At 37.8% G+C, this 26626-nt stretch overlaps 2 protein-coding genes across 3 annotated transcripts; both read left to right on the top strand.

The window, feature by feature from the left end:
• The first annotated feature begins 5894 nt into the window (after positions 1–5894).
• On the top strand, positions 5895–20110 carry LOC115688680 (disease resistance protein L6-like). Of its 2 annotated transcripts, XM_030614576.2 has the most exons (9): positions 5895–6571; positions 8750–9827; positions 9996–10274; positions 10363–10678; positions 10765–11978; positions 13438–13998; positions 17067–17312; positions 17705–18073; positions 19452–20110. In XM_030614576.2, the coding sequence occupies exons 1-9, from the start codon at positions 6069–6071 to the stop codon at positions 19704–19706; spliced, it is 4821 nt and encodes a 1606-aa protein (XP_030470436.2). In that variant the 5' UTR covers positions 5895–6068; the 3' UTR covers positions 19707–20110. The 2 variants fall into 2 exon arrangements, with proteins under 2 accessions (XP_030470436.2, XP_030470437.2); XM_030614577.2 differs by lacking the exon at positions 17067–17312.
• A 1325-nt stretch (positions 20111–21435) lies between these two features.
• Positions 21436–23355, top strand: LOC115688697 (uncharacterized). Its single transcript, XM_056311115.1, has 2 exons — positions 21436–21703; positions 22037–23355. Exon 2 carries the CDS (start codon positions 22105–22107, stop codon positions 23179–23181), a length of 1077 nt encoding a protein of 358 aa, XP_056167090.1. The 5' UTR covers positions 21436–21703; positions 22037–22104; the 3' UTR covers positions 23182–23355.
• Positions 23356–26626: the final 3271 nt, after the last annotated feature.

The raw sequence follows: 26626 nt of genomic DNA, 5'->3' as shown, positions 1-26626 counted from the left end.
CCAAATTTCACTTTTCACTTATCCCGGGTAATATTGACACTGGCCACAATAATATCGACACCGTCCAATTAAATTCGTCACGAAACTCCGAAAATTCGACACCAAAGTTCGAGCTCTAAATAACGGCCAAATTCGATCGAATGCGATTCTAGCGAAATCTCAATTTAAAAACGATAACCGAGAGTGATCAGTTCCCGGGCGAGATTTTACTATAAGCACACTGACGAATTACACGTTTTATAAATCCCAAAAATAGGTCGAAATTCGGAATGTCACAAAACTTGAATGACCTTCGGTAAATACGACAATGAGTTAATTACAAAGTAATTCATGGGATCATTGGCTTTTCTCAACATGAAAAGAGAAGCACTCATTAGAGAGAGATATTACTAACAAATACATTGAAGATAATATATCAACACAATGACACAAAAAGAGGATAAATATCTTAAGCATCGACTAATTATTTAAGGGTTGGATGATTTCAAGAACAATACATGTGAGGTAAACTATTCATCGATTTGATATATAGTAGGATTCTTATATAAAGAAAAGATATGACCATAGTTTTTTTATTGGGTCTACTGCCAGTGTAAAAAATAATTTTACACTTCATTGGATAGCAAACATGTTGGTGATTTCTGTTATATAACTATCTTGAAGCACACATGTCACATGTTCAATGGTAAATGTGTGAAAAAACAAGTTTACACTACTGGACACAATAATAATCCTCGAGGAATTAGGCAATGCTCATTCAACATAAATGGGAAAGAAATAATTAAAATGAGAATGTCGTGAATTCCAAGGTTCAAGATGTAAGCTTCATCTTTAGCGAGAAATGAACTTTTGTGTTTGAAAAATGTAATCTACACATGAAGTAGAGGCTAGTGAAAAAAATGTCACTACAAAAAAACATGTTTTTTGCGACGGATTTTGCGACGAAAAAATCGCAAAAATCCGTCGCAAATCATTTTTGCGACGAATTTAGCGACGGAAAAAATTCCGTCGCTACTAGGTCGTCGCAAATTTTTGCGACGGAAAATTTCAATTTTCGTCACAAATTTGCGACGAAAAAAAAAATTTTCGCAAAATTCGTCGCAAAAAATTCGTCGCAAAAATCGTCGGAAATTAGCCACGAACACTATCCGTCGCAAAGTTCATCGCAAATATTTCGTCGCAAAAATCGTCGCAAATTAGCCACGAACACTATCTGTCGCAAAGTTCGTCGCAAATATTTCGTCGCAAAAATCGTCGCAAATTAGCCACGAACACTATCCGTCGCAAAGTTCGTCGCAAATATTTCGTCACAAAATTCGTCGCAAAATTTGCGACGGAAAATAAAAATTTGCCCCAAAAATAAAATCCGACGCAAATTTGCGACGGAAAAAAAAATCCGTCGCAAATTTGCGACGGAAAACAAAAATCCGTCGCAAATTTGCGACGGGAATAAAATCCGTCGCAAATTTGCCCCAAAAATAAAATCCGACGCAAATTTGCGACGGAAAAAAAAATCCGTCGCAAATTTGCGACGGAAAAAAAAAATCCGTCGCAAATTTTTGCGACGGATTTTTTTTTACGTCGCAAATTTTTCCGACCGATTTTTTTTTCGTCACAAATTTTTGCAACTGCTTTTTTTTTCCGTCGCAAAATTTGTGATGGAGTTTTTTTTCATCGCACAATGCAAATTGTATCTAATCCACGGCTGAAACCTGGTATATCTACCACAAACTCAGCCTTGCAGAGTTCCTTCTAACATCTGATATCAAGTACATGAATATTGGCAACAATAGTACATGCTTTAATATAAATTCTCAGTACAGAGCTGAGCTCTCGAGGGAACCCTGAGCTTCATATCCTCGGCGGCCCACCACACCCTCCTCGAGATCTCCCGCCACCCCTTTACACCCGCACCACCGCGAGCAACTCCGCCGGCGGCAACCTCCTCAGGACCTCCCACAAGCACCTGGCGAGCAACCCGCCGGCGTCCGCATCCCCGTCCATGAAATCCCGATCCCGCTCGTCGAGATCCGGCTCCACCTCGTCGAAGTCCTCCTCTTCCTCGTCAGCGCGGACGTCGAGGTCGTCGAAGGAGAGCACGCGGCGGATGAGAGCGAGGACAGCGTGAGGGCGACAGCAGACGCGGAGGAGGCGGCGGCAGCGGCGGCGTTGACGGGCATGGAGGAGGCCGCTACAGCGGCAGCTGCGGAGGAGGAGTCGGCTGCGGGGGAGGGGAGGAGCCGGCATGGCAGGAGCGGCCCTTCTTGGAGAGGCCGCAGCGGCCGCAGTTGTAGCTGCCGCGCTTCTTGCCGCGCTTGGCGGTGGCGTCGTCGGAGGAGGCGGCGAGGGAGTCGGAGGTGGGGCTGGTGGAGGCGGCAGATCATGGCGGAGGAGCGGCAGAGGAGGCTAGAGAGAGAGAGAACGAGGGAGAGAAGTTAGAGAGAGAAAGGGGGAACGCTGTGGTGGTGGGGGAATAAAAAGAGCGAGCGAAGGGGAGACGATGGCGCGAGGGGGATAGAGCACGGGTTCCTGAAAATTTTCCACGCGGGTTCCTGAAAATTTTTTATCCGACGCAAATTTGCGACGGAAATAAAATCCGTCGCAAATTTGCGACGGAAAATAAAAATTGCGACGGAAATAAAATCCGTCGCAAATTTGCCCCAAAAATAAAATCCGACGCAAATTTGCGACGGAAAAAAAATCCGTCGCAAAAATAAAAATCCGTCGCAAAATAAATTCCGTCGCAAATTTGCCCCAAAAATAAAATCCGACGCAAATTTGCGACGGAAAAAAAAACCGTCGCAAAAATAAAAATCCTTCGCAAATTTGCGACGGAAAATAAAAATCCGTCGCAAATTTGCGACAGAAAATAAAAATCCGTCGCAAATTTGCCCCAAAAATAAAATCCGACGCAAATTTGCGACGGAAAATAAAAATCAGTCGCAAATTTGCGACGGAAATAAAATCCGTCGCAAATTTGCCCCAAAAATAAAATCCGTCGCAAATTTGCGACGGAAATAAAATCCATCGCAAATTTGCGACGGAAAATAAAAATCCGTCGTAAATTTTTGCAACGGATTGTTTTTTCCGTCACAAATTTTTGCAACTGCTTTTTTTTTCCGTCGCAAAATTTGAGATGGAGTTTTTTTCCATCGCAGATTTTGTTTCCATTGCCAATTTGCAACGGAATTAGCGATGGAAATGTTTTTACCGACCAATTTTTCAAATCCGTCGCTAATTCTGTCGAAACCTTGAGTAGATATGCTTCTACACTTTTACATATAATGTGACTAGCATTACGAACACTGTGGAGAAACATGATTGATGTGGATGCCATTGTTACAAACAGACTCGATTGACGCTTTCTCAAATAACAATAGGGCTCTGATACCAAGTCAAGAATGTGATAAAAAAAAATTAAGAGCAAAAAATATATATATATATCATTGTCAAATGAAGAGTACACGAACCTATTTATCGGTTTTATAGGATGACTATCTAAAAGGGAAAATATCAATTACAATCAATTAAAGGAAATATAGGGAATCTTCTAAATATTTCTCTAATAGAATGCATGCCCTCTATTAACTTATTATTCGGATGTAACCCTTTGGGAGTAATTCATCTAATTGGTTAGATCAAATTGGTTAGGTCTAAATAAGAATATCTCTTTTATAAGATCTCCTATAGATATCCCTATATAGATACATTGACTTTACATTTCATACATCCACCCGATTCCGATCTATTTGAAAATTGCTATAATTTATTTACCCATATATTTACTCATACATAAGAGCTACGTGCGGAGGAAACCGCCACATTCAACTAAATAGATATTTGCGTTATCTATATCTAAGTCTTGAAAAAAGAAAAGATAAGATTTGCACCTATCGAATCTAAAAAAGCTTATTTGGGATGAGAACATTTTAAGAGATTATCTAATATCTTGAGTTTATAATAGATCTTCTTATCTAATTTGAATTTGTAAATCTAATCTCTCTTAGAATTGAACGTGTAGCAAATCGTCCAATCTCTTTTGAATTTGAACTTGTGACAATCATCCAATTCGTCTCTACTTTCGTCGCAAAATGGTAAATTTCATTGCACAAATTAGCGACAGAAAATAAATCCGTCGCAAAATTCGTCGCAAATTTACGACGAAAAATTAGTCGTCGCTAATTTGCGACGGAAATTTTCCGTTGCAAATTTATGACGAATTTTGCGACGGATTTATTTTCCGTCGCAAATTAACGACGGAATTTGCGACAGAATTTTTCCGTCGCAAATTTGCGACGAATTTTGCGACGGATTTATTTTCCGTCGCAAATTTGCGACAGATTTATTTTCCATCGCTAATTTGCGACGGAAAATAAATCCGTCGCAAAATTCGTCGCAAATTTGCGACGGAATTAGAAATCTGTAACAAAGTTTGTCGCAAATTAGCGACGAAAAATTTGCGTCGCAAATTTGCGTCGCAAAATTCAAGTTTTTTTTTAGTGTGTGGTTGCAAGAAAAGGAAATGAAAATCGCGTAGCGAACATACTATCTAAAAACAAACAACATCTAAATCACTAATGAAATTACAAAGGAATGTGTCTATTCAAACATTTTGTTTTGAGAAGAGTTGTCTGCATTTATTTTATTGAAAAAAAAACAAAATTTATATAAACTACTTCTATCAAATGTGTTGTTTTGAAGAGAGATGTCCTTTCGTGTAAATATCAAGAATCTATTGTTTCAAAGACACATACCATCTAAACAAAATCGAAGAATCATGTTTTTTCATGCAATAGTAAAGTAAATAATACCCTGATTGTCGGAGCTATTTGTCCTAGATTGGAGGAATAAGAAATTTGAGTATCCTAACAATCGTATTGTTTGAAAAGCAAACATAATCTAAACTACCATTTAATGCGAAGAGATATGTTTGTTTAGTATTTAAGCACATTATTTTGAATAGAGCTGTTAGTTCAATGAATAAGCTATTTCAACACAAGTGCTATTTCAATGAAATAAACTAACCTCCAGCTCTTCTGCTTCCAATTTCAACTATTCAAGTGGCAGAGTTTATATCTCTGAGTGAAGGAATGCTAGAAATCGTGACAAAGAGACTACTTAAAGAATTTAATATACAGTACTATTAAAAAAAGAGAGAAGAGATTTATGTTTAAATTTAGTGTCTTGAAGAGAAGCATACCTTCGTGTAAGTATATATTCTGTGGAAAAAATAAGAACTTCAATCTTCTTCAATAGGCTGTCCACAAACACATGCCTCTTTGAGTCCACGAGCTTTAGGACTTCCACCACCTCGCAAGTCCAGCACAATCTCCCTCTTCGAACTTCCTCTACATGTAGGTGGAAGCGACAAGATTCACTAATCCTCGCCTCAGATTTGAGCCAGGGCTGCCCCCTTGCTGAAGATCTGAGTGAGGGCCGTGGCCCTCACTGTCGTAGTGGTAAGGACCAGTGGCCCTTGCCACCAAACTGCACCATGCTTCCCGTTCTCTTCTTGATTTTTCCTTTTCTTTTAGACTTTTTGTCCAGAATTTTATGTTATTTTTTTTTATTTTTGAGAACAACTATCAATATTATAATTGACTCCATAAGGTTCAACATCAATATATAACAGTCACGTCACCATTCCACGGTTATAACCTTACTGGAAGGACCAGCTCGAATAAAAATATACGTTTAAGAACCCAATTACCAATCAAATGAAAGATCTAATCAAAACATTTTGTCATAGTTTGGGGACCGCTGTCTTTATCCCAAAGGGAAAAAAGAAACATGAAGAACTTCTGATTGGCCTTTATGGTCTCCCAAGAGTCTTTAAAAATTTGCAAACTTGTTCACCGGTGTCTACTAGCTAATGTAGAGCATTAGGTGGAAGACAGACAATTAAATTTGTTTTAAAGTGAGCCGGCCGAGTATTTTAGGTATTGGCACTCACTTTGCCTCGTTCAGATCCAAAACTGTTGCTTATTTCTTAGCCAGGCCACACCTCAACAACCTTTTTTCTCTTTTTGGGGAGAGAGAGATCTCTGGAAGTCATCAACTTCTTAGCTATGGCAAAGTCAGAGGCTCGAACGAAGAGCGATGCTGCACCAGCTTTAGAAGGTGAGTATGATGTGTTCCTAAATTTTAGAGGACAGGACACTCGTCATAATTTCACCGACTTCCTCTACAACCGCTTGGTAGATGCCGGAGTTCATGTATTCAGGGACGAAGAAAAACTCCGCATCGGTCAAATGATCGGTGAAAACCTTCTATATGCTATCAACAATTGCAAACTCTATGTACCCATCTTCTCACGAACTTATGCTTCTAGTAAATGGTGCCTCCGTGAGCTTGCGCTCATGGTACACAATGTGTCTAACTCAGGGGGTCAAAAAAGTATCCTTCCCATTTTTTTTGACGTAGAACCTGAGGACGTTAAACTTAAGACTCCACTGTATAAAGCTGATTTTGAGAGACACAAGATGGAGTTTCCTGACGAAGTTGAGGCCTGGAGAACGGCTCTTGAAGAGGTAGATAAATTCAAGGGATGGAACGTGAAAAAGGACCAAAGGTAATACTCCTTTAAGATCCTACGTATTTTTTCTTTTTTCGTTGTTGGGAATACAACGTTGCCCTCATCCATATGTTTTCTTATATATTTTTCCTTAACATAAAATATTGGAAACTGCCTTCAATTGCTGCTCTCATTCAACTTAAATGATGTGGAACTACATATTCCTTTTCACCATTTTTTCCTCTTCCCTGTCTAGTAAGGCTACGAAATATTCAAAAGCACCCATTTGCATTTATTATTTGGGATGATTATTACCAAAATCAACTTCAGATTTTGCACCCATGTTGATCTGTATTCTCACTAGCATCGACCCAAAAAATAGATTTTTCTCTCGTAATAAGAATATCAGTAACCATCTTCCATTAACGGGGAAAAGAGGAACAAAGTCAGAGATCCCATTTGGTGCCAATTTTTATTTTACACGTTTCTGAGTGCTCCTCAAAAAACACCAATTACACAAGGAAACTAAGATTCCGTGAAGAAAGTTCATGCCTAAATATTCAATAGAAGCGAGAGCATCCTGAGGACATGTAAAGAATGACAAGGCCATCATCTAGGCTCCTCGAGCTCTGTAGAGCTTGCGGGAGGTCCACATCGAGGCCAGCAACCTCGATCTTGACCAGGCCGGAGGCAACAGCCATGGCCAACCTCTGATCTGAGGTCGGTGATGGCACAGAGGCTTTCGAGTGGTGTGGCCGCGTGCACGGAGGGGTGGGCGAGAAATAGAGAGAGAGAGAGAGAGAAGGGACACACATTGCAGAGATATATATATATATATATATATATATATATATATATATATATATTCCCTTTTCACCTTTCTTAAGGATCGTCTCTGGCAAACAAAAAAGCCTAGAAATAGTGATCACTCATCTATTTTAATCCAACCACAGAGATTTACCTCAGTAGCCACCCATCCTACTTGGAAAGAGGGAGGTGAGGAGTTTAGTTTCAGATGTGGGTTTCGACTCCCAAACAGGATAAAAAGTTTGAGAGTAAGTTGAGAATTAAAGTAGGACGGACCAAAAGAAAAATCTATTCTAATCCAAAGTAATAAAGGTGGAAATGACTGCTGGACCACATGGGCTCGAACATGAGCTATAGATGAGTTGGGTGCAACATGTTGACCCCGAATGGCATTTATTTCTTGTTTTGGGTGTCATCGCGTGTTATTCATGTTAACAACTTTAAATTCTTATCAACATTCATCAAAGACAACACATAATTTGGCTGTCAATTGATAGATTTAAATCTAGCATATGGTGAATTAACACCCAGTGTGCATGACCATAGAATATGGGCGCCAATTAGCTTCTCCAATGTAAATGAGCTGTTTTTGCACAAATTGTTAAGAGTGGGGAATCTTTTATGCTTTTGGGGTTACGTAGTCAATGTAATCAACATGCCGCTTGAGAATTTTGGATTTTTAACCAAAAGATGCTTAAATATCAACAAGGAAGCTCACCTTAGATAGGTAAATTACGAAACTATGACTTATGCTACTAACTCTATGACCAAGTAAGGTGCAAGCCAAAGCCCGGGTAGGTGACCCAAACATATGAAGGTATCCACTTTGATGGTGTGGAGAATCAAAGATATGTTGCGCCCCTAATCCACACATATCTTCGTTCATTAACTATCAAGTTAACCCATGGGAGTCGATTCTCTTGATTTTCAATTTTGAACAAATTTTATTGTGACGTAGCTCTTTGAATGCCATCATAATAAGATCCATAGAAGATACGTGCATAAGTGAAGCCAATACAAATATTTTGGGCTTTTTTTTCCGAATTATGTTTTTCTCAACCGAACTACTGCGTTCAATGGATGACCTTGCATTTGTCTACATTATCTCGGTTCATGATTCTCGCATTATGATTGTTGAAATTGTTTTTTAGGCCTATCTATCAATGCCAAATTATGCTCGATATAGTAGCCACTTGGTAATCGTGGCCATTGTTTAAGTCAATATAGTCTTCATAAATTTATATAATCATAGATGCAAAAGATATCAAGTGAGTTCTACTAAATTAGCCTATAATGATTATTCTTAGTACTTAAATATCGTTTGATATACTTCAAATCTTTTCAAGTTAAAATTTTGACAATCCCACATTTGCTGCATTGGTATGAAATTAATCTATTAACTAATGAAAGTGCTTTTATACCTTGCAGCCAAGCAGCTATAGTCAAATTGGTTGTTGAAAAGGCTTCCGAGAAGCTGAAGATAAAACAAAAATTGGTGACTGAACATTTAGTTGGACTTGATGATCGGGTAAAAGCCTTGATAGAGTTATTAGATGTCAACCATGGTGTTGCGCGGCTCATTGGAATTTATGGAATGGGTGGCATCGGTAAAACAACTATTGCCAAGGTCATCTTCAATGAACTATCTTCCCACTTTGGAAACTGTTGTAGCTTCCTCGAGGGCGTTCGTGAAAGGTTAATCAAGGAGGGCATAGTCCAGTTGCAGAAGAAATTACTATATGACATTGTTGGTTCTGGATCTGTTGAAAAAATCGATGATAGTGAAGAAGGAATGAGGAGGATTGAAGAAATACTCCGCGATAAGAAGGTCTTTGTAGTTCTTGATGATGTTAATGAAAGAGATCACATCAAGAAACTAATAGGTAACTCCAAATTAGATTCAAGGTCTAGGATAATCATCACAACGAGAGACATAGATGTTCTAAAAGTTGAGGGATTTAAAGGTGAAACTCGACAATATGAGATGCTAGAGATGGATGTTGATCCTGCACTTGAGCTTTTTGGTCGACATGCCTTTAGTGGAGACTTTCCTTCAGATGATTATCGTCGGCTTTCAAGTGACATTGTCTCAAGTACGGGAGGGCTTCCTTTGGCCATTGAAGTGATAGGTTCATTGCTTAATGGGAAAGACCGAGAAATTTGGGAAGAGACGTTGGACAGATTAAGAAAAGTACCTGAGCAAAAGATTCTAGAGAAGCTGAGAATTAGCTATGATGACCTAGAGGAACATCATAAACAAATTTTTCTCGATATAGCGTGCTTCTTTGTCGATAAGAATAAGACCGATGCAATTTACATGTGGACCGATTGTCAATTTTATCCCAAAGGAGGACTTAAAGTCCTTATTGAGAGGTGTTTGGTAAAGATATTGGACAATGATAAGTTCTGGATGCATGATCAACTAATAGCCCTAGGAAGGCAAATTGGAAAGCAGAGTAGATTGCAGATTGAAGAAGAGGCCCTCCGAATCGTAAGAGCCCAACAAGTAAGTAAGAAACGTCTCATTTTCAAGTAGAAATTGTATATCCTAGCATTAAGGAAGCCTTTTTGTTTTAAAATCTTTTGTTATTTTTTTCTTGGCCATCCAAGTTGTAAAACATAGTGGTTGGGAGTTGACAAAATTCTTCACATCATTGCAAATTTTCACTTGCAGAGGAAGGATGAGGTTCAAGCACTTGAGATAGATGGACTGGATGGCTCCATAGAGATTACAAATGAAGACTTCGAAAGGTTACCAAACCTAAGATTCCTCAAGTTACGCTATGGAACTTATGCTGGGGACTTTGCAAGTTGTTGTTCAAATTTGAGATGGTTTTCTTGGGATTGTCCTTGGGATTTTATGGCGGACAAGTTGTCTTTGGATCATCTTGTTGTTTGTAAACTTAACTGGATTTACTTCAAGGATGATTCAAAAGCATGGGACTTGATCAAGGTCAATTACATGTTTTATTTCTAGTTGGATAGTTCCCTTTTGTACTATGCAATAGTTCTTACACTTGACATACCATCCATTTTCACAGATGACGCGGAATTTGAAAGTTCTATCTTTTATTTGGTGTAACGGCATCACGAAAATCCCAGACATCTCTAAATGCTCAAGTTTAGAGAGATTGACTCTTCAATGCTCCTCTCTTGAGAGAATTGAAAGCTTCATTGGAAATCTACAGTTGTTGATTGAGTTAAAGATCGAAGGGTGCAGGGATTTTACAGATTTGCCTGAAGAAATTGGGGCACTAGTGAAGCTTAAGCACTTCTCATTGGGCGGATGTAGCAGTTTGAGAGAACTTCCAGGCTCAATTGGGAATTTGACCTCATTGATAGAGTTAGACTTATCAGGTATGCGCATTGTTGAACTTCCAAACTCCATTGGATAATTAAAATGCAAATATTTGTAGTCTGAAACTTGAGATTTCTTTTGGCAGACACGGGGATAAGGGAACTTCCCAACTCCATTGGAAAGTTAAAATCATTACGCATCTTGCGTTTTCCAGTAATATCATCAATTGGTTCTCAGCAGTTACCTAGTGGCATCTGCACTTTGGTAAATCTTGAAGAGCTGGATCTCTCTTGGCATTACGAAATGAAAGGTGAAATTCCTGTTGAAATTGGAGAATTGTCATCTTTAAGAATTCTAAATTTAGAAAAAACCCGTATTTGTGGAATTCCAAAGACAATCAATAAGCTTCATCACCTCCAAACACTCAATTTATCGTATTGTCATGAGATTCAAGAATTGCCAGAGCTTCCCACAAGTTTGACCCGTCTTCATCTTGAATCTAGATCATTGCTTTCAGTCCCTAATCTTTCAAACCTTACTAATTTGGTTGAACTGCTACTAAGTGATCGCTCTTGTAGTACAAGCGAATCAAACCTACTCACCGGATGCAACGTAAGGTGGATTGGGAGGTTATCTAAACTGAAAATGTTAGATCTACATCTGCTAAAGGTCCCTGCACCTCCAGAGTTGTCTTCTCTTTCTCGACTTGAAGAGCTTACTTTGTCTAGCCTAGACCTAGAAACCTTGGTGCAGCTTCCGTCCTCTCTGCTGAAATTGAATTTAGAATATTTTAGAATCAAGAGGGCAGAGTTACTTCCCTCCTTGAGGTTGAGAAATTTGTCAACTTTAGGCTTCTATTATGGCGAAGTGGAAGACATTCCACTCCATGGACTTCCACTACTGGAGATCTTAAAGGTTTGGAGTTGTAAACGGCTTAAGAGATTATCCATTCCTTTGGAATTAACGAAGCTACGGGATGTGCTTGTGATTAATTGTCCAGAGCTAGTTGAGATTCTAGTTATGGGTCTTTCGAAATCATTGGAATTATTGAGCGTTGACGACTGCATATCTATAACAAGAATAAGGGGGTTATCATACTTGACAAACCTGGAGAAATTGAGGATCAAAGACTGCTATATACTTACTCATGTTGAGGGCCTTGACGAGCTAGAGTCTCTGAAATCCTTGGAGGTCTGGAGGTGCCCATCATTTAGAAGCTTGATTGATGCATCTTGCACAAAAATACAAGATGATTGCGTCGTCAATATAACGTGCTGTGGAGATTCTATCAAAGATTCTAGATGGGAAATGTCATTGAAGCGTTACAGAGAGGAGATTCTTCTGAAGACATCAAACAAGGTGCGACATCTTCATCAATGTGCGGGACTTTTGTTTAATTCCTTTTTAGCCCAAATATCCTCCTTTCTTAAGCCACACAATATCCGTCCTTTTAAATTCGCCATTTTTTTGTTGCACCGTAATTTCTTAGGCGGCCGATTCATTTCCTTCGTTTTCTGATGTTGGATATTTGCGGTTCCTAAAGCAATTTTTCCTCCCTCTTTTGAGGTTCCCATTTTGTGTTGTACTTTAATTACTTAGGTTCAATATTTTTTTTCTATCTTAGTCACTTATCTGTACTTGCCTTTCTGGTGTTGGATAGTTTTGGTTCTTTAATATTTTCCAGTAAACTCATTTAATCATTCTTTTAATATTAATCATCAAAATTGCTTTCATAAACAAGAAATTAGATAATAGATCACCAATTATAGATTTCAAAAACATCATATCATGTTTTTTGCTTCTATTTTCCTTTTCTGCAATAGGCATAATTAATGCACAAACTTAATATTTTACATAATTAGGGGTGTGCAAAATAGACTACCCAGACCGGGAACCGCCCAGACTCGATCGGACTAGCTGGTTTGGTTTGGTTCTCGGTTCCTAAAAATGGAACAAATGTCCGGGCGGTCCAGTTCCCGGTTCCAAGGGGGAACCGGACTGGACCGGACCGGACTGGACTGGACCGATTACATATACTTTTTTATTTTTTTATTTCTTCAAAAAAAATTGTAAAATTTGAACTAAACCCACGGACAATGCTTTCCCCTTATCGTCGCTCCCCAATGACTCTTGTCAGTTCCGTCAATATCTTGAGATTTGTTACTCTCTCTCGTTGTGATGGGAAAAATGACCAGTTCCATTGGATCGGAACCAGACCAGACCGGTGGTTCGGTCCCCGGTTCTCAAAATTGGGAACTGGTCGTCCCAGTCTGGTTCTCAGTTCTACCTTGGAACCGAACCAAATCGAGAACCGATCACCCCTAGTACTTATGTATTATTTGATTTGATTATTACATCAACGAGATGTGGATGAATTAATGCAAAATGATTTGATCATAGCTGTAGAAAAGAAACAAAAAGAACTCATTAGATTCTACCACATGTCGCCACATGGGAAAATGAATGATGAGCGAGGGGGAGCTGATTTGTGGTATATATGTTTGATATTGTGATGGTCCATCTCCTATCAATTTGCTGTTGGCTTCCCGAGTAAAAATAATTAAAATGTTTGTTTTGCCTCTTCCTTTACTAATACTGTTAGGAAGCTTACGCTCTGTAACCTAACCTACTAATAGAAATCATAAACAAAAGGAAACAATACCCTCTAAATCTAGCATTTATGGGCCAAACACAATCTTTTGACAACAATGTACAATTTATTGAGTTACAAGTAACTTTTGTACAATAAATTGCAAAAGATTATCTCATGTGTCTTACATATGTTGTTTCCTCTCGCATTGAACTTGTTACATCACAGATAAAACATCCCTTCACAATCAAATTCATCCTTGGAATAAAGAAGAACAGTGAGGATGGGTTTGCTGGTGGAATAAAGAGGAAAAAAGCAAATGTGAACCCAGGTTCAGTGACATATGAAGGATTGATAGCTGATGTCAAAAGTTTCAGCTTTCGTTTGAAGAGAATATGGTATATTGCTCTTCGTGAAGACTGCGTGTCTCTCATAGAGGTCAAGAGCGATGAGCAAGTGAATGGAATGGTGCTAAAAGCATGTAAAAGAGGATTCATTTGTTTGTACGTTGAGGGAGAGTTTGAAAATGAGCCGAGCAATGTTGAATGTTCGAAGGCCACGACAAATAGGAGGCAAATGAGGGATGGAAGAATTGAGCACGATAGCAGTGTCCATGGATGGAAAACGACAAGTATGATAAATAGGAAGAAGGACAATGATATGATTGGGGAACTTGCCAATCAAAATGACATTCACCGCTCAAGTTGCCAAAGGGGCGAAGGAGTCGAACATTATGAGAGATCCTGCAAAGCTATAACTCAAGTCGAGGATCAAAGAAGCCTTTCTTATGTAAGTACCTCCCACCTTCTCTAATGTATTCCAATTTCATTTTAGATATTTTCCATAAAAAAAATGACTCAATTGATTTGCAAATAGAGATTAAGATTTTAAAATATTGACATTAGTCACTTATTTCTACTTCCCTTTTGGGCGATGGATATCTGCGGTTCCTAAAGCAATCTTTCCTCCCTCTTTTAAGGTTCCCATTTTATGTTGTACTTTAATTACTTAGATTGCATATTTTTTCTATCTTAGTTATCTCTACTTGCCTTTTTTATGTTGGATAGATTTGGTTCTTTAATATTGCCAGGAAGCTCATTTAATAATTCTTTAACTATTAATCATCAAAATTGCTTTCATAGACAAGAAAGTAGACAAAAGATCACCAATCATAGATTTCAAAAGCAACATATGATCTTTTTTGTCTACTAAATTTTTTATTATTTTTCAATAGGCAAAATTAATGCACAAACTTAATGTTTTATTTAATAATAGTACTTATCGATTATTTGATTCAAACATTGCATTATTGAGCTATGGAGAAGTTAATGTCAAATGATTCGATCATAGCAGTACAAAAGAACAAATAAAAGAAAACGTTAGATTCTGCCAGCACATGGGAATATGAATGATGAACAAGAGGCAGTTGACTCAGGGTATATATGTTTGATATTATGATGGTCCATCTCTAATGAATTTGTTGTTGGCCTTCTGAGTAAAGATGCTTAGAATGTTTGTTTTGCCTCTTTCTTTAATAATTTTGTTAGAATGTTTATGCAATCCAATTCAGAGCTACTCTATTCATTTGTAGATTAAGCAATAGCCGTGCGTCCCGTTGATTGCCTGCTTTGCCGGTGCATGCATATATGGTAGGCTTGACTAGCTTTGTATCTTAGGCCACCAGTGGGCTTGAGTAGTTTTTTTAGTTGACCATTCCTTTTTAGTACCACTGCAAATTGCCAACACGCAGGATTGACGTCTTTTTATAGTACATGATTATTTCAACGTAAATTAAAGCAGATAGTCATATGGCATGTCAAGATGTAACTTTTAGATGAGTGAACATTTTATTTCACTAAAAGGGCAACCTATGGATGCAAAGAGACACTAATTAATCCTGAAGCATATGACTTTAGATTAAGAAACAATACAATGACATACAGACTTTCATAGACTGATATAAAACAATGCGTCCCATGGTTATGGCAAAAAAGAAAACGTTTCTTCCTCTTCTATATTGGATTTTTCTTACAAAAAGTAGAAAATAAACCTCCTTTATAGTTCTAGAAAGCACAACGATTGAATCTATATTATTATTATAATTGAAATAAAGGTTGATATCATGAAAAATCCTAAACCGCTACGCCTATGATAAATTTACCCAAAACTAATTTTTTTTATCACAAAAAACCCCAAATTGGTACACTTGTGACAAATTTACCCTCCGTTAGTTTCCGTTAAATTTTATTGTTAAATTGCTAAGTTAAATGACACGTGGCAGTTAACGGATATACCAGTTTGGGGTTTTATCCTTTATTTGTCACAGGTGTACTAGTTTGTGATTTTTTTTTGTATTAATTCGATTTAACAAAGGGTAAATTTGTCACAAATGTACCCGTTTGGGGTTTTTTGTGGTTAAAAAATTAGTTTGTGGTAAAGTTATCACAGGGGTATCAGTTTGGAGTTTTTGGTGGTCAAAATATTAGTTTGGGGTAAATTTGTCGCAGGTATACCAGTTTGGGGTTTCTCGTGGTATTAACTCTTGAAATAAATAGCTAACAGCAAAAGATAGTAGCGTATATAAAATTATCCAAAAAGAGTATATTATTGTAATTGAAGTGAATAAAGATGAATGATTAAGTTCCCTCAAATAATGACATTAAAGTTACAAACAGAAACAAAACTTGATATGCAATTGGAATAGCAAAACTCTTACTTTTTTTTTTCTGCTTTACTTGGCATGGTATGGAATAATTAGTGCAAATGATGATAAATTTTAAAGAAATAAAATTAGTAAATTAATCTAATAAGTAAACCATCAAGGTTATGTGGAACGAAGGATAAGATATATATATCATAAGTATATCATGATCATTATATCTAGCGATGCAGATTATGTAGACGAAAACCTTGCTTCTTCCAAGTCAATATAAATTTCCATTTCTCTAAACTTGTTCATGGAGGTTTTTCAATCAAGAAGAATCCTTTCAACAAGAATCCTGAAAGTTAAACACTTCTCGTATTTATCAAGTCCAATATAAATCATCGATAGTTTTGTTAACTTCAAAATATATGAGGTTTTCTCAACACAAGTTATTGGGTATAATGAAAAGAAACAAGCTAGAAATAAGTCGTTAGTGACTGTTTAATGAATGGCGTCCGTCACAAGTAGATTAGTACACTGAGAACGCAACCCTACATGTGAGGTAACCTACAAATAGGAATCATAAATAGAAGGAAATTATACCCACTAACTCTAGCCTAGCATAAACAGACTAAAAATAAATACATTACTTCACTAAATCTAGCATTCATGTACCAAAGACAATCTTTTGACATCAATTGTGCAATTAATTAAGTTACAAAAAATCTTTATGGAATATAGTGCAAAAGACTATCTCATGTATCATGCAGTGTGTGAATTTTGGATCACTGTACCACATTAACTACAATTTTCCATTGTTAGCAAGACAAACATTGCAAGATACAAAGTAATATAAGGAGCAACACCGGTCAAGATGTGGATAAAGTATTTTAAGTACGTAGGTGCGGTAGTTTATGTTTATCAATAGGAACTAGTCAAGCTAAATGTTAGCCCTATAATATTCAAAAAAAATTTAAAAAATTTCCATTTTCGCCATTTTTGAGTAATTATAGCAGTATAATAAAATCGCTTCACAAGCAACCTAGGCTCCGTTTGATATTTGGGGATTTACCGTTCAGTTGATGCTTTAGAAAGCATTATGGTTGGGTGTTCAAACTAGGTTGTGATTTGATATTTGGGGATTTTGACGTTAGCTTCTTTAAGATGTTTAATTCACCTTAGATATGATATTTTTTAACCTCTTTCTCTTTAGCAAGATGATAGCGAGGACGATGAGGACCATTACAAGGATGATGAGGATGGATACGGCGAGGACAACGAGGATGGGTACGAGGGTGATGAGGACGGAGAGAGCGACGACGACAAGGACGATTACGAAGATGATGAGGACGACGATGTGCAGGAGGTTCTGCAGTGGCCTCGACTGGTTTATTCCGTGGATGACTATGATGACAATGAGGATGAGGAAGAGAACGACGACGAAGAAGCCAAAGAGGAGGTAAGAGACGATAGCAATCTAAAAATTCAGCTGAACTGCCTTCTCTGTTCAAAATTCTCGTTGATTTACAAAAAGAGTAGATTATTGTAAATAAAGTGAATATAAGATGAAGCATTAAGTTCACTAAAATAATGACATTAAAGTTAGAAACAAAAACGGAAAATTATATGGAATCGAAATACAAGACTCTTAACTCTCTCTTTCTTTTTTTTCCTTTACTTGGCATGGTATGGATTAATTAGTGCAAATGATAATAAATTTTAAGGAAATAAAATTAGTAAATTAATATAATAATTTAACCATCAAGGTTATGTGGAACTAAGCTATATACAGACACACACACATATATATATGTGCTCTGATTTGAATCTGCTCTCCATTCCCAAGCTCAGGATGGGGTTGAGTTCGACATGTCAGGTTTTGATGAAGTCTCATACCCTGCATGTGTGGGTGAAAGCGAAACTGATGGCACCTCCTCCATTTTTAATTATTTCCGGCCAAAGCCTGGCAATGCTGAATGTTTCGAGGTTATGAGAAATAGGAGGCAAATGAGAGACGGAAGGATTGGACACTATGGCAGAGTCGAAGGGGGGAAAACGGCAAGTATGGAAAATAGGAAGAAGGACAAGGATGAGATTGAGAAACTTGCCAGCCCAAGTGATGCTGCCGCGTCGAGTCGCCAAACATGCGAAGGAGTTGAACACAATAAGAGATCCTGCAAAGTTACAACTGAAGTTGAGGATCCAAGAGACGTTTCTATTGTAAGTACCGAAGATTTCCACTATCCTTTAAGAATTACATTAGTAGTGAAAAATTCCAAGAAACTAATTTCTTTTTTACCCACCCAACTCAACCGGAAATTTGACATAGGTTATATGTAAATATTATGTTGAGATAAGCATATATAGCGTGTATTTGAGAAAAAACTATTACAGAGATTTATGAAATGATATAATGTAATCAATTAAATCATATAGAGATAGTGATAAGATATGATTACCTTGCTTCATTAAAAATTTACTAGGAGAATAATTGTCTATCCTAAAGTTGATAAAGATTTACCGCTATATGCAATAATTCAGCAAAATGCTCATGACTCTTTACATCGTAATGATCAAACTTCATATCGAATGTTAAGTTGATTATAAAGCTTCAAATTTACCCTTATCATGAAAATTCCATATTTTTTTACTGGCATATGCGCACAGAAATATATTCAGAAAACAAGATTTACAATTTTCTTTTGTGTCAAAGCATCATAAATTTGCAATGATACATAATGGTTCAAAACTATATAACCATTACGAATTTTTCACATCAGTCATCAGGATATGGTTAGAAGAGGGATGGGAATTGAAAGAGCAGTTGATAAGGAGGAACAAGTAAGAAAGAAGCATCGTAACCCTTTCCAGTTGGGTTTAATGACATAATACCCACTAACTCTAGCCTAGCATTAACGGAGTAAAAATAAATACATTACTGCACTAAATCTGGCATTCATGTACCAAAGACATTCTTTTGACATCAATCGTATAATTTATTAAGTTATAAATTAGTTTTAATGCAACAAAGTGCAAAAGACTCCATTAGGAAGTGAATCAAATTTTAACCACTGTACCACCTTAACTACAATTTTCCCTTGTTAGCAAGATAAACTTTGCAAGACACAAAGTAATCTAAGGTGCGACACTGGTCAAGATGTGGATAAAGTATTTTAAGTAAGTAGACACGGTAGTTTATGTGTATCAATAGGATTTAGTCAAGCTAAATGTTAGCACTATAATATTCAAAAAAATATATAATATGTCTCTATTCGCCATTTTTGAGTAATTATAGCAGTATAATAAAAATGTTTCACAAGCACCCTAATATATATTTGATTTGATGGTCAGAAAGTAAATTATTATTATCTCCCAATCAATAATGGAAAAAGCCTCTAATGGAAACTGACATTTTAATTTTGCTCTATGTTTTCCCTTAGAAAAGGGACTGTGTGATGAGCTAGTATACCTAGGTAGATAATTATCTAGCTTATTTGATGTTTAATTTAAATTTGCATAACATACTTATCTAAAGTTCAAACTTAGTCATTAGAATGAAAGTGAAACTCATGGCACCACCTTCGATGATGTTTTTCAGTCAGAGTCAGGCAATGTTGAATGTTTTGAGGCCACAAGAACAATTGCAGAGAAAGATTTGCACAGTGTTCAAAAATATATGGAGTTTCGAGGAGAACCTAAAGATGACGAGAGTGTTAGAGATGTGACAGTTTCTACAATATCATCAAATTCCCTAGCAGATGATAGATTTTTCGAGGCCAAAACAGTGTCCGAAGCTTCAAGGTGGTCAGCGGAAGTAGACGAGTTGGAGCGGTTGTTGAATGCATATGTGTAGATGGATGATTGGGGGGGGCAACAAAGGAAGTGTCGGATGTGGAGATCCATAAAGAGACGACAGCTGTACTGAGTGGCTCAAGGGAGATAAGCCAAGAAAGCATCGAAGTGCTTCAGTGTTTAGCTGGTTAGATCTTTTAGTACCTCATTTGTTGCACGTCATAAATCATCTAGGCTGTCACGTTGCACTGGGCTTGAGGTGAAGCATTTGTCCTGTGCTTCACATGTTGGTACTATTGATCGTTGGTATATTACTGAGCCTCATCTTTCACATGTTATTGGGAGAACGTATACGGCTAATCTAGTTATGCATTGTGATGCTGTGAAACTGATAATCCTAGTTTTGTTGGGGACAATAGATATTGGGGTGTGTTTCAAAGAAGATAGTATGAGTTTGTGACACTTTTTGAGTGTAATTTGAGTCTTTTCTACACTTGAGAGTTGTGTGCTCTGAACAATTATAGTCTCTCCTTATTGATTATGATAGAATATCCAATCGATTTCTCTCTTTGGAGAAGACACACCTAACAGAACTACACAAATCATTTGTGTCAAACTTATTTCTGCAGTTTCTTGCTCGATTTTTTTTTTGCATTTATTTCCCGCTTCAGCCGTCACGCATAGCATTGGCTTTTAAAACGGATTTTTCCTTTCAAGAAAAACCATACATATAAATTCAATCAAACGGCACATTATTCTATATATTAAAGAACTCAAATTGAGAAATATGATATTTCTTGCCTTTCATCAATCACGACATCACTTTTAGCGCCCACCCTGATAAGGAAAGTGATGGGTTATCTAATTTTTGTAGGCGGAGGACGAAGCCGCAACATAAAAGCAACACATGTAAGAGACAAAAAAGTTCAATTGATCCCACCTTGGATTTTATTATTTTAACCAAAACCCATCCACTTGAAACGATCCCTCGCCCACGGTTGCGGAGGAAATCAGCGGTGCCTCAACATTGCACCCGCCACAGGACAAGCAGCTTTACCACAAACCCAGCAAATCCCAGCCCAAGTTTTCTGTCTGACCGCATGTCCCCTCCTTCCATCAATAATTAGAAAAATAAATTATGGTTAATATCACGAAAAACCTTAAATCGGTACACCTATGATAAATTTACTCTTCGTTAATTTCTGTTAAATTTTACCTTAAATTGCTGAGTTAGATGACAGTATCAGTTGACGGGTATACTAGTTTGGGGTTTTACTCTCCGTTTGCCAATTTATGATTTTTCGTGATATTAATCCAATTTAACGGAAACTAACGGGGGATAAATTTGTCACAAGTATATAAATTTGGGGTTTTTGTGATTAAAAAAAATAGTTTGGGATAAATTTATCACAGGTATACCAATTTAGAGTTTTTGGTAGTATTAACCCGATAAATTATTATCTAGACTCATTTTGTAACTGATGCTATAAAACCTAAAAAAAAATTGGGTGACAATCTTTAACCAATTATGAAGATAACAGTCTATTCTTGACCAAAAAAAAAAACAAATGACAAATAATTATAAATTATTGTGGAGTTTACTCTTTCAGAAATTTGTGACCCACAATATATGTTACTCTCACATTAGCATAAAAATCATTATGTTGGCAAAACCCTAAAAAATATGTACATAGGAATGATCTCGCTTTTCTTATTGCTGGACGTGAACCTGATGACATCTCAATATATAATTTGCTGGCTCGATAAAATATGTGTGAACAGTACTGATAACCCCACTCGATCCATTTCTCTAGGGAGAAAAAACTCCCTCTCTATCTTGAACCTTTATGTTAACACCTTCGCTTTCTGTGACCCCCCTGTCTCTCGCTCAGTCTCTCTCTAGTTTTCTGGAGTCTGCCATCCGTCTAACTCTGTGTACTCTTAAAGAGAGGGGGTTCCTTTTGTCCCGACACGAAGTTAATCGCCCGTTGATTGAAGAACCGCGATCATCATAGTCCCATGGTTTCTGCCTCTTGCAAGAACCGTCTCTTAAATCAGGTTTGTCCACCAAAGATCACAAATCTCTCAGCCCCTTTCCTGTGGGAACCTCGTCCGTTTCCGAAAGTCTTCTTTATAATCTTTCTTTTCTATTCCAACACTTCATTCCAATAATTAGAGCAACTCGGCTTCACCTCTCACTACCTGTTCTTTTAGTCCATTGTTTGTGGTCACTTCCTCCTCAGATTAACCTCTTTTTCTCTCTCTATCTTCCTATAAGTTTTTCCTAGATCTCAATCTGCTTAACATGAGGAATTCTTTTTTTCAATCCATGTAAGTGGAATTGGTATCAGTTCAGTTGTCTGGACTTGAGATTCATTTGAACTTGTACAGTTGAAACAGAACAGAGAGGAATTATACATCATTTGCTGATAATTTTGCTTACGAAGTTGCTTTAAGAGATGAGCTTGGGAGCAACAGAGCAAGATGCAGCTCCAGAGATTCAATTCCCAGCAGATGTGGATTGGCATATGCTTGACAAATCAAGATTCTTCTTCCTTGGAGCAGCTCTCTTCTCAGGTGTATCAGCCGCTCTCTACCCAGCTGTGGTGCTCAAGACGAGGCAACAAGTCTCACCCACACAGATCTCTTGCTTCAAGATGTCATTCTCCATCATGAGGCATGAAGGCCTCAGAGGGTTCTATAGAGGGTTGGGGACGTCCCTTATGGGCACAATCCCAGCAAGAGCTCTCTATATGGCTGCCCTTGAGGTCACCAAGAGCAGTGTTGGTTCAGTCACTGTGAAGCTAGGGCTCTCAGAGACCAGTGCCTTGGCCGTTGCCAGTGCTGTGGCAGGGCTAAGCTCAGCTATGGCTGCTCAGCTCGTGTGGACCCCAGTCGACGTGGTGAGCCAGAGATTAATGGTCCAAGGCCAAAAAAATGGATTCACTAGCCAAAGGAGCTTAATTGGTCAAGGGGGTATTAATTCTTGTAGGTACAAAAATGGTCTCGATGTATGCAAGAAAATACTATGTGCTGATGGTCTGAGAGGCCTATACAGAGGATTTGGGATTTCAATTTTGACGTATGCACCTTCAAATGCAGTTTGGTGGGCTTCTTATTCTGTGGCCAATAGGCTCATTTGGGGTGGTTTTGTGGGAAAAAGTGGTGGGAGAAGCCAAAAAGACCGCTTTTCTTATGGTCCTTCTTTTGGGGCTGAGTCAAGATCAATGCCAACGGTGGCTGTGCAGGGTCTGAGTGCAGCAATGGCAAGTGGGGTTTCTGCAATAATCACTATGCCATTGGACACAATCAAGACGAGATTGCAAGTGTTGGATGTAGAAGAAAATGGCAGAAGAAGAGCGCTCACTACCATGCAGACTTTGAAGAGTTTGGTGAGGGAAGGTGGGTTTAGTGTTTGTTACAGAGGGTTGGGACCAAGATGGGCTTCAATGGCCATGTCTGCAACAATCATGATCACCACCTATGAGTTCCTGAAGAGATTATCTGCTAAAAACCAGGAATTCTTCAGTTATTGACTGAAGGATTAAATTGAAGCAGAACAGATGAGATAGCATAAACTTTTCCCTTTCTTATTAGATAGATATTCTCAGATTTCCTTTTAGATAGATGTTCTCATATCGGCATTGAAAAAAGGGCTCACTGAATGTAAATCAACGATTCGATCAATATTAGCCTATTGGGATTTTATCTTTTGCTTGCCCCAGTTTTTCATAACTCATAATCTATAACAATGCTAATGCAGTTGAATAAAGTACCAATGCCTAATGGAGAGTCATGCTGCTAAAACGTTCATTTTTATAGCAGATGGTTGCGGGTGGCCAAAAAAAGCAGATGGTTGGAAAAAAGAAGATACAAAGGGGGAAAAAACCAAGGGCCTAAACTTGATTTTGTATAGTTTCATATATTCTACATGATGATGTATGATAAAGTTTCTAGGTATAACCTTATCTTATTGAGGGCGGCCTTGGATCCTTGGTGTTTGATTAGATTTACTTCACCAAAACCGGGTGTTGCCACTTGTTGAGGCTACGCGCCTTGTTTAAGGTCTCGGCGGCCGAACCCACCTCGACACCCCATGTCCCTCCCCAGTGTTGTTTTTCTTTCGGGAGGAGGACTGGAATATCCTCTTATTTTTACATCTCGAGGTCCAGATTGAGCCATTTAAGGACTTGCTCAGGTCCAAGGTATATCTACATCTAATGCGAAACAATTCTTTTATCTTCAAGACCTATTGATATTAAATGGTATTGCATTTAATGCAGATATGAGAAGTTGCATATGTTCTGTGCACAGCTTGAGAATGTACAAATCAACTACAAGTTTGACCCTCTAAGACCTGAAGAGTCATAGGTACTTACAGAACTAGGAAGAGGTGATTAAGACAAAAATCAACACCCTTTTCTATGTACTAATAAGCTACCATCCCCTAGTTTTGGTAACTCTATCGCTTGCTGAAAAACGGAGACGATTTTCGCTGAAATAAGTGCCAGCTCGTCGTTTGTCGGCATACTGCAACTACTAAGATTTATATATGAACATCAGAATATTGATGCTTGCATATTATATTTGTTATGAGCTCATCATGTTTAGAAGTTATGTGTTAACATGCAGTTAATAGGGACCTAATAGAGTCTCATCTGCTTCAAATAAGAAATTCCATTTTCCCAATTTTCCTGTTCAAGAAAACCCAAATGAGTAAACTAAACAAACAATGGGGAAGGTTGGGCTAGGGATTTTGGAGGAAAGTGATGCGCATGGGACTAGATTATGGGGAACTCCAGTTGTTTCTGAATACCTCCAAGGAAGTGTAGATTCAAATCCTCATAAGAACCGAAAAGAAGTCGTCAACAAATCATATAATGAAATCCAGGTTCTGGGAAATATCTTATTAATATATCAGCAAATCCGAATGGCTGATTGGCAAAGTTGAGGACCACCTGAAATCAGACAAAAGAGGAATGATGCGGACTTGGCCCCCAGTTTTACTGGGCTCAGCGAAAAAACAAAAATCCTATTTAGTAATGCAAAAACTATGGGTGATCGATTTTAAAATGGATAGGTATCAAATCAAAAATCTAGAATCTACTCTGTCAGCATTGGTTCCCAATTTTTGGAATCAGGAACCGAACCTGTTGACCCTAAAACTGGCCCGGAACATACTTCAACACCAAAGGATGCCCAACGAAATTTCTCAAATCTATCTTTAACAAATGGATAATGAGACACACTCCGACACCAAAGATTTCGCAATCTTCTCCCATCCATTATTCATCTCTCACATACAGAGTACATTACAGTACAGTCTATTTAGGAGTTCAATAACTTACATTTAATGTGGAATTTGCTGTTTTAATCGTAAAAAAATTTTAATAAGCCTTTTCTTTTGTAGTTTTGGAACTGATCCAGTGGAGATCATGATGCTTTTCCCTAATTTTTTAGTATAAAATTTAGCAAGGTGGGAAGAAAAAGGACATAAAACCAGGGGCAGCAGCACAATCCCAAATGCAAAGAACCCCAAATTTCTATGGACCATTCAGGCCCCTCACCATTTATTATTGACTTTTCTATAGACCATCAAACCGTGGGCCATTTTTAACACTTTATTGACTTTTCTATGGACCATCAAACCGTGGGCCATTTTTAACACTTTCTCTGAATCTCATCATGCTCATCAGTTTCATCCACTACTCAGAACCTGATCTCACAACTACTCCTTCCGTGACCTGAAGGCAAACCTTGAGGACCACTCCGATCTAGATTTCAGCAGATCTCAATCCAAACTGTCCAACACAGCCTCCCTTGAAGGAAAAGGAGAGTATCTGTACCTCCTTATTTTCAAAGGAAAGAAACTTACGTGATGAGTATAACTAGCTGTGCCTTAACTTAAGGCATCTGCTAAGCGATATTCAATTTACATTGAAAAGATAACAGGATGTAATTCGTATGTGAATTTTTGTGAGCGTGAGATTGTTGCGCTCTGCTCATTTTCGATATCCAAAGTAAATTTTTATTGTTAGTAATTTAGTGCATTTTGTCGTGCCAAATTTTGTTTTACTTACTTAAACTCGCTTTTTATTGCTCATGATATGCTCTTGGCCATGATACTATGCATATAAAATTACGACAAAAAAATATAGGTACAAGGCGTTACGACGGAGGATTGACCCTTTAAGATTCTCTAGAAAACTCCATCCTAAATTAATGTCATATTTTTTAGTGACATTGTCCCCTTGCATGGCCTTCTTCATTGTTCAGATAGGGTATGGTATAACCATCATCTGCAAGTCAACGTCCCTTGCATATTTGATATGCATATATGTGAAGCATAGGAATGGAAGATACATTGGTTAGTATCATAAGGGGATTTTTTAAATGGATAAGATTTTGGGGCCCACTTTCAGCAAATGGACCACCAACTTTTGTAGCCTACTATGATAATCATTGAATCTCATTGGGACTATAAAGAATATCATTAGCCAACAACTCTAAAGAATTAGATACCGTTGGATTGGATCAATACAGAGGTTTGATCATTGTTTTAAGTCACAGAGTGGATAAGAGACCTCCCCTGCATATGTGAGCACAGAAAATTTGACGTCTCTTCTAAGAGAAAATGAGTGACTGATGAGCCAATAGAAAACGATTGATGAGAAAGATTCTTTAAGAAGGCAAACACTTGCATGGGTCCATATTGGGGATCAGGTCAATCTTATGTAATGTTCATATGGCTCTCATAGAGAGGTCACCACATTCAACGGTCATGATCAACCATGTCCATCTAACCGAGTCCCGTGAAGAAGCAATGATGTCTCTGTGTCAAATCCTTCAGCACTGCCTTCGCTAGGGCGTGATCCTTCTTAATATAGGTGGCAAAATGGCTTATGGACCCATATTTTGACTCATATTTGGTAAGTGCAATATGGATTGCCTAAAATTAAAAATATAGATTAAAATGGGTCT

Source organism: Syzygium oleosum, unplaced genomic scaffold, assembly GCF_021117445.2.
Source record: "Syzygium oleosum isolate NSW1041296 unplaced genomic scaffold, Sole_v2.1 Sole_v2.04, whole genome shotgun sequence".
In the NCBI taxonomy this organism is placed as follows: Eukaryota; Viridiplantae; Streptophyta; class Magnoliopsida; order Myrtales; family Myrtaceae; genus Syzygium; species Syzygium oleosum.
Note: the sequence above shows the minus strand (reverse complement) of the source record. Positions and strands in the feature narration are given on the sequence as shown.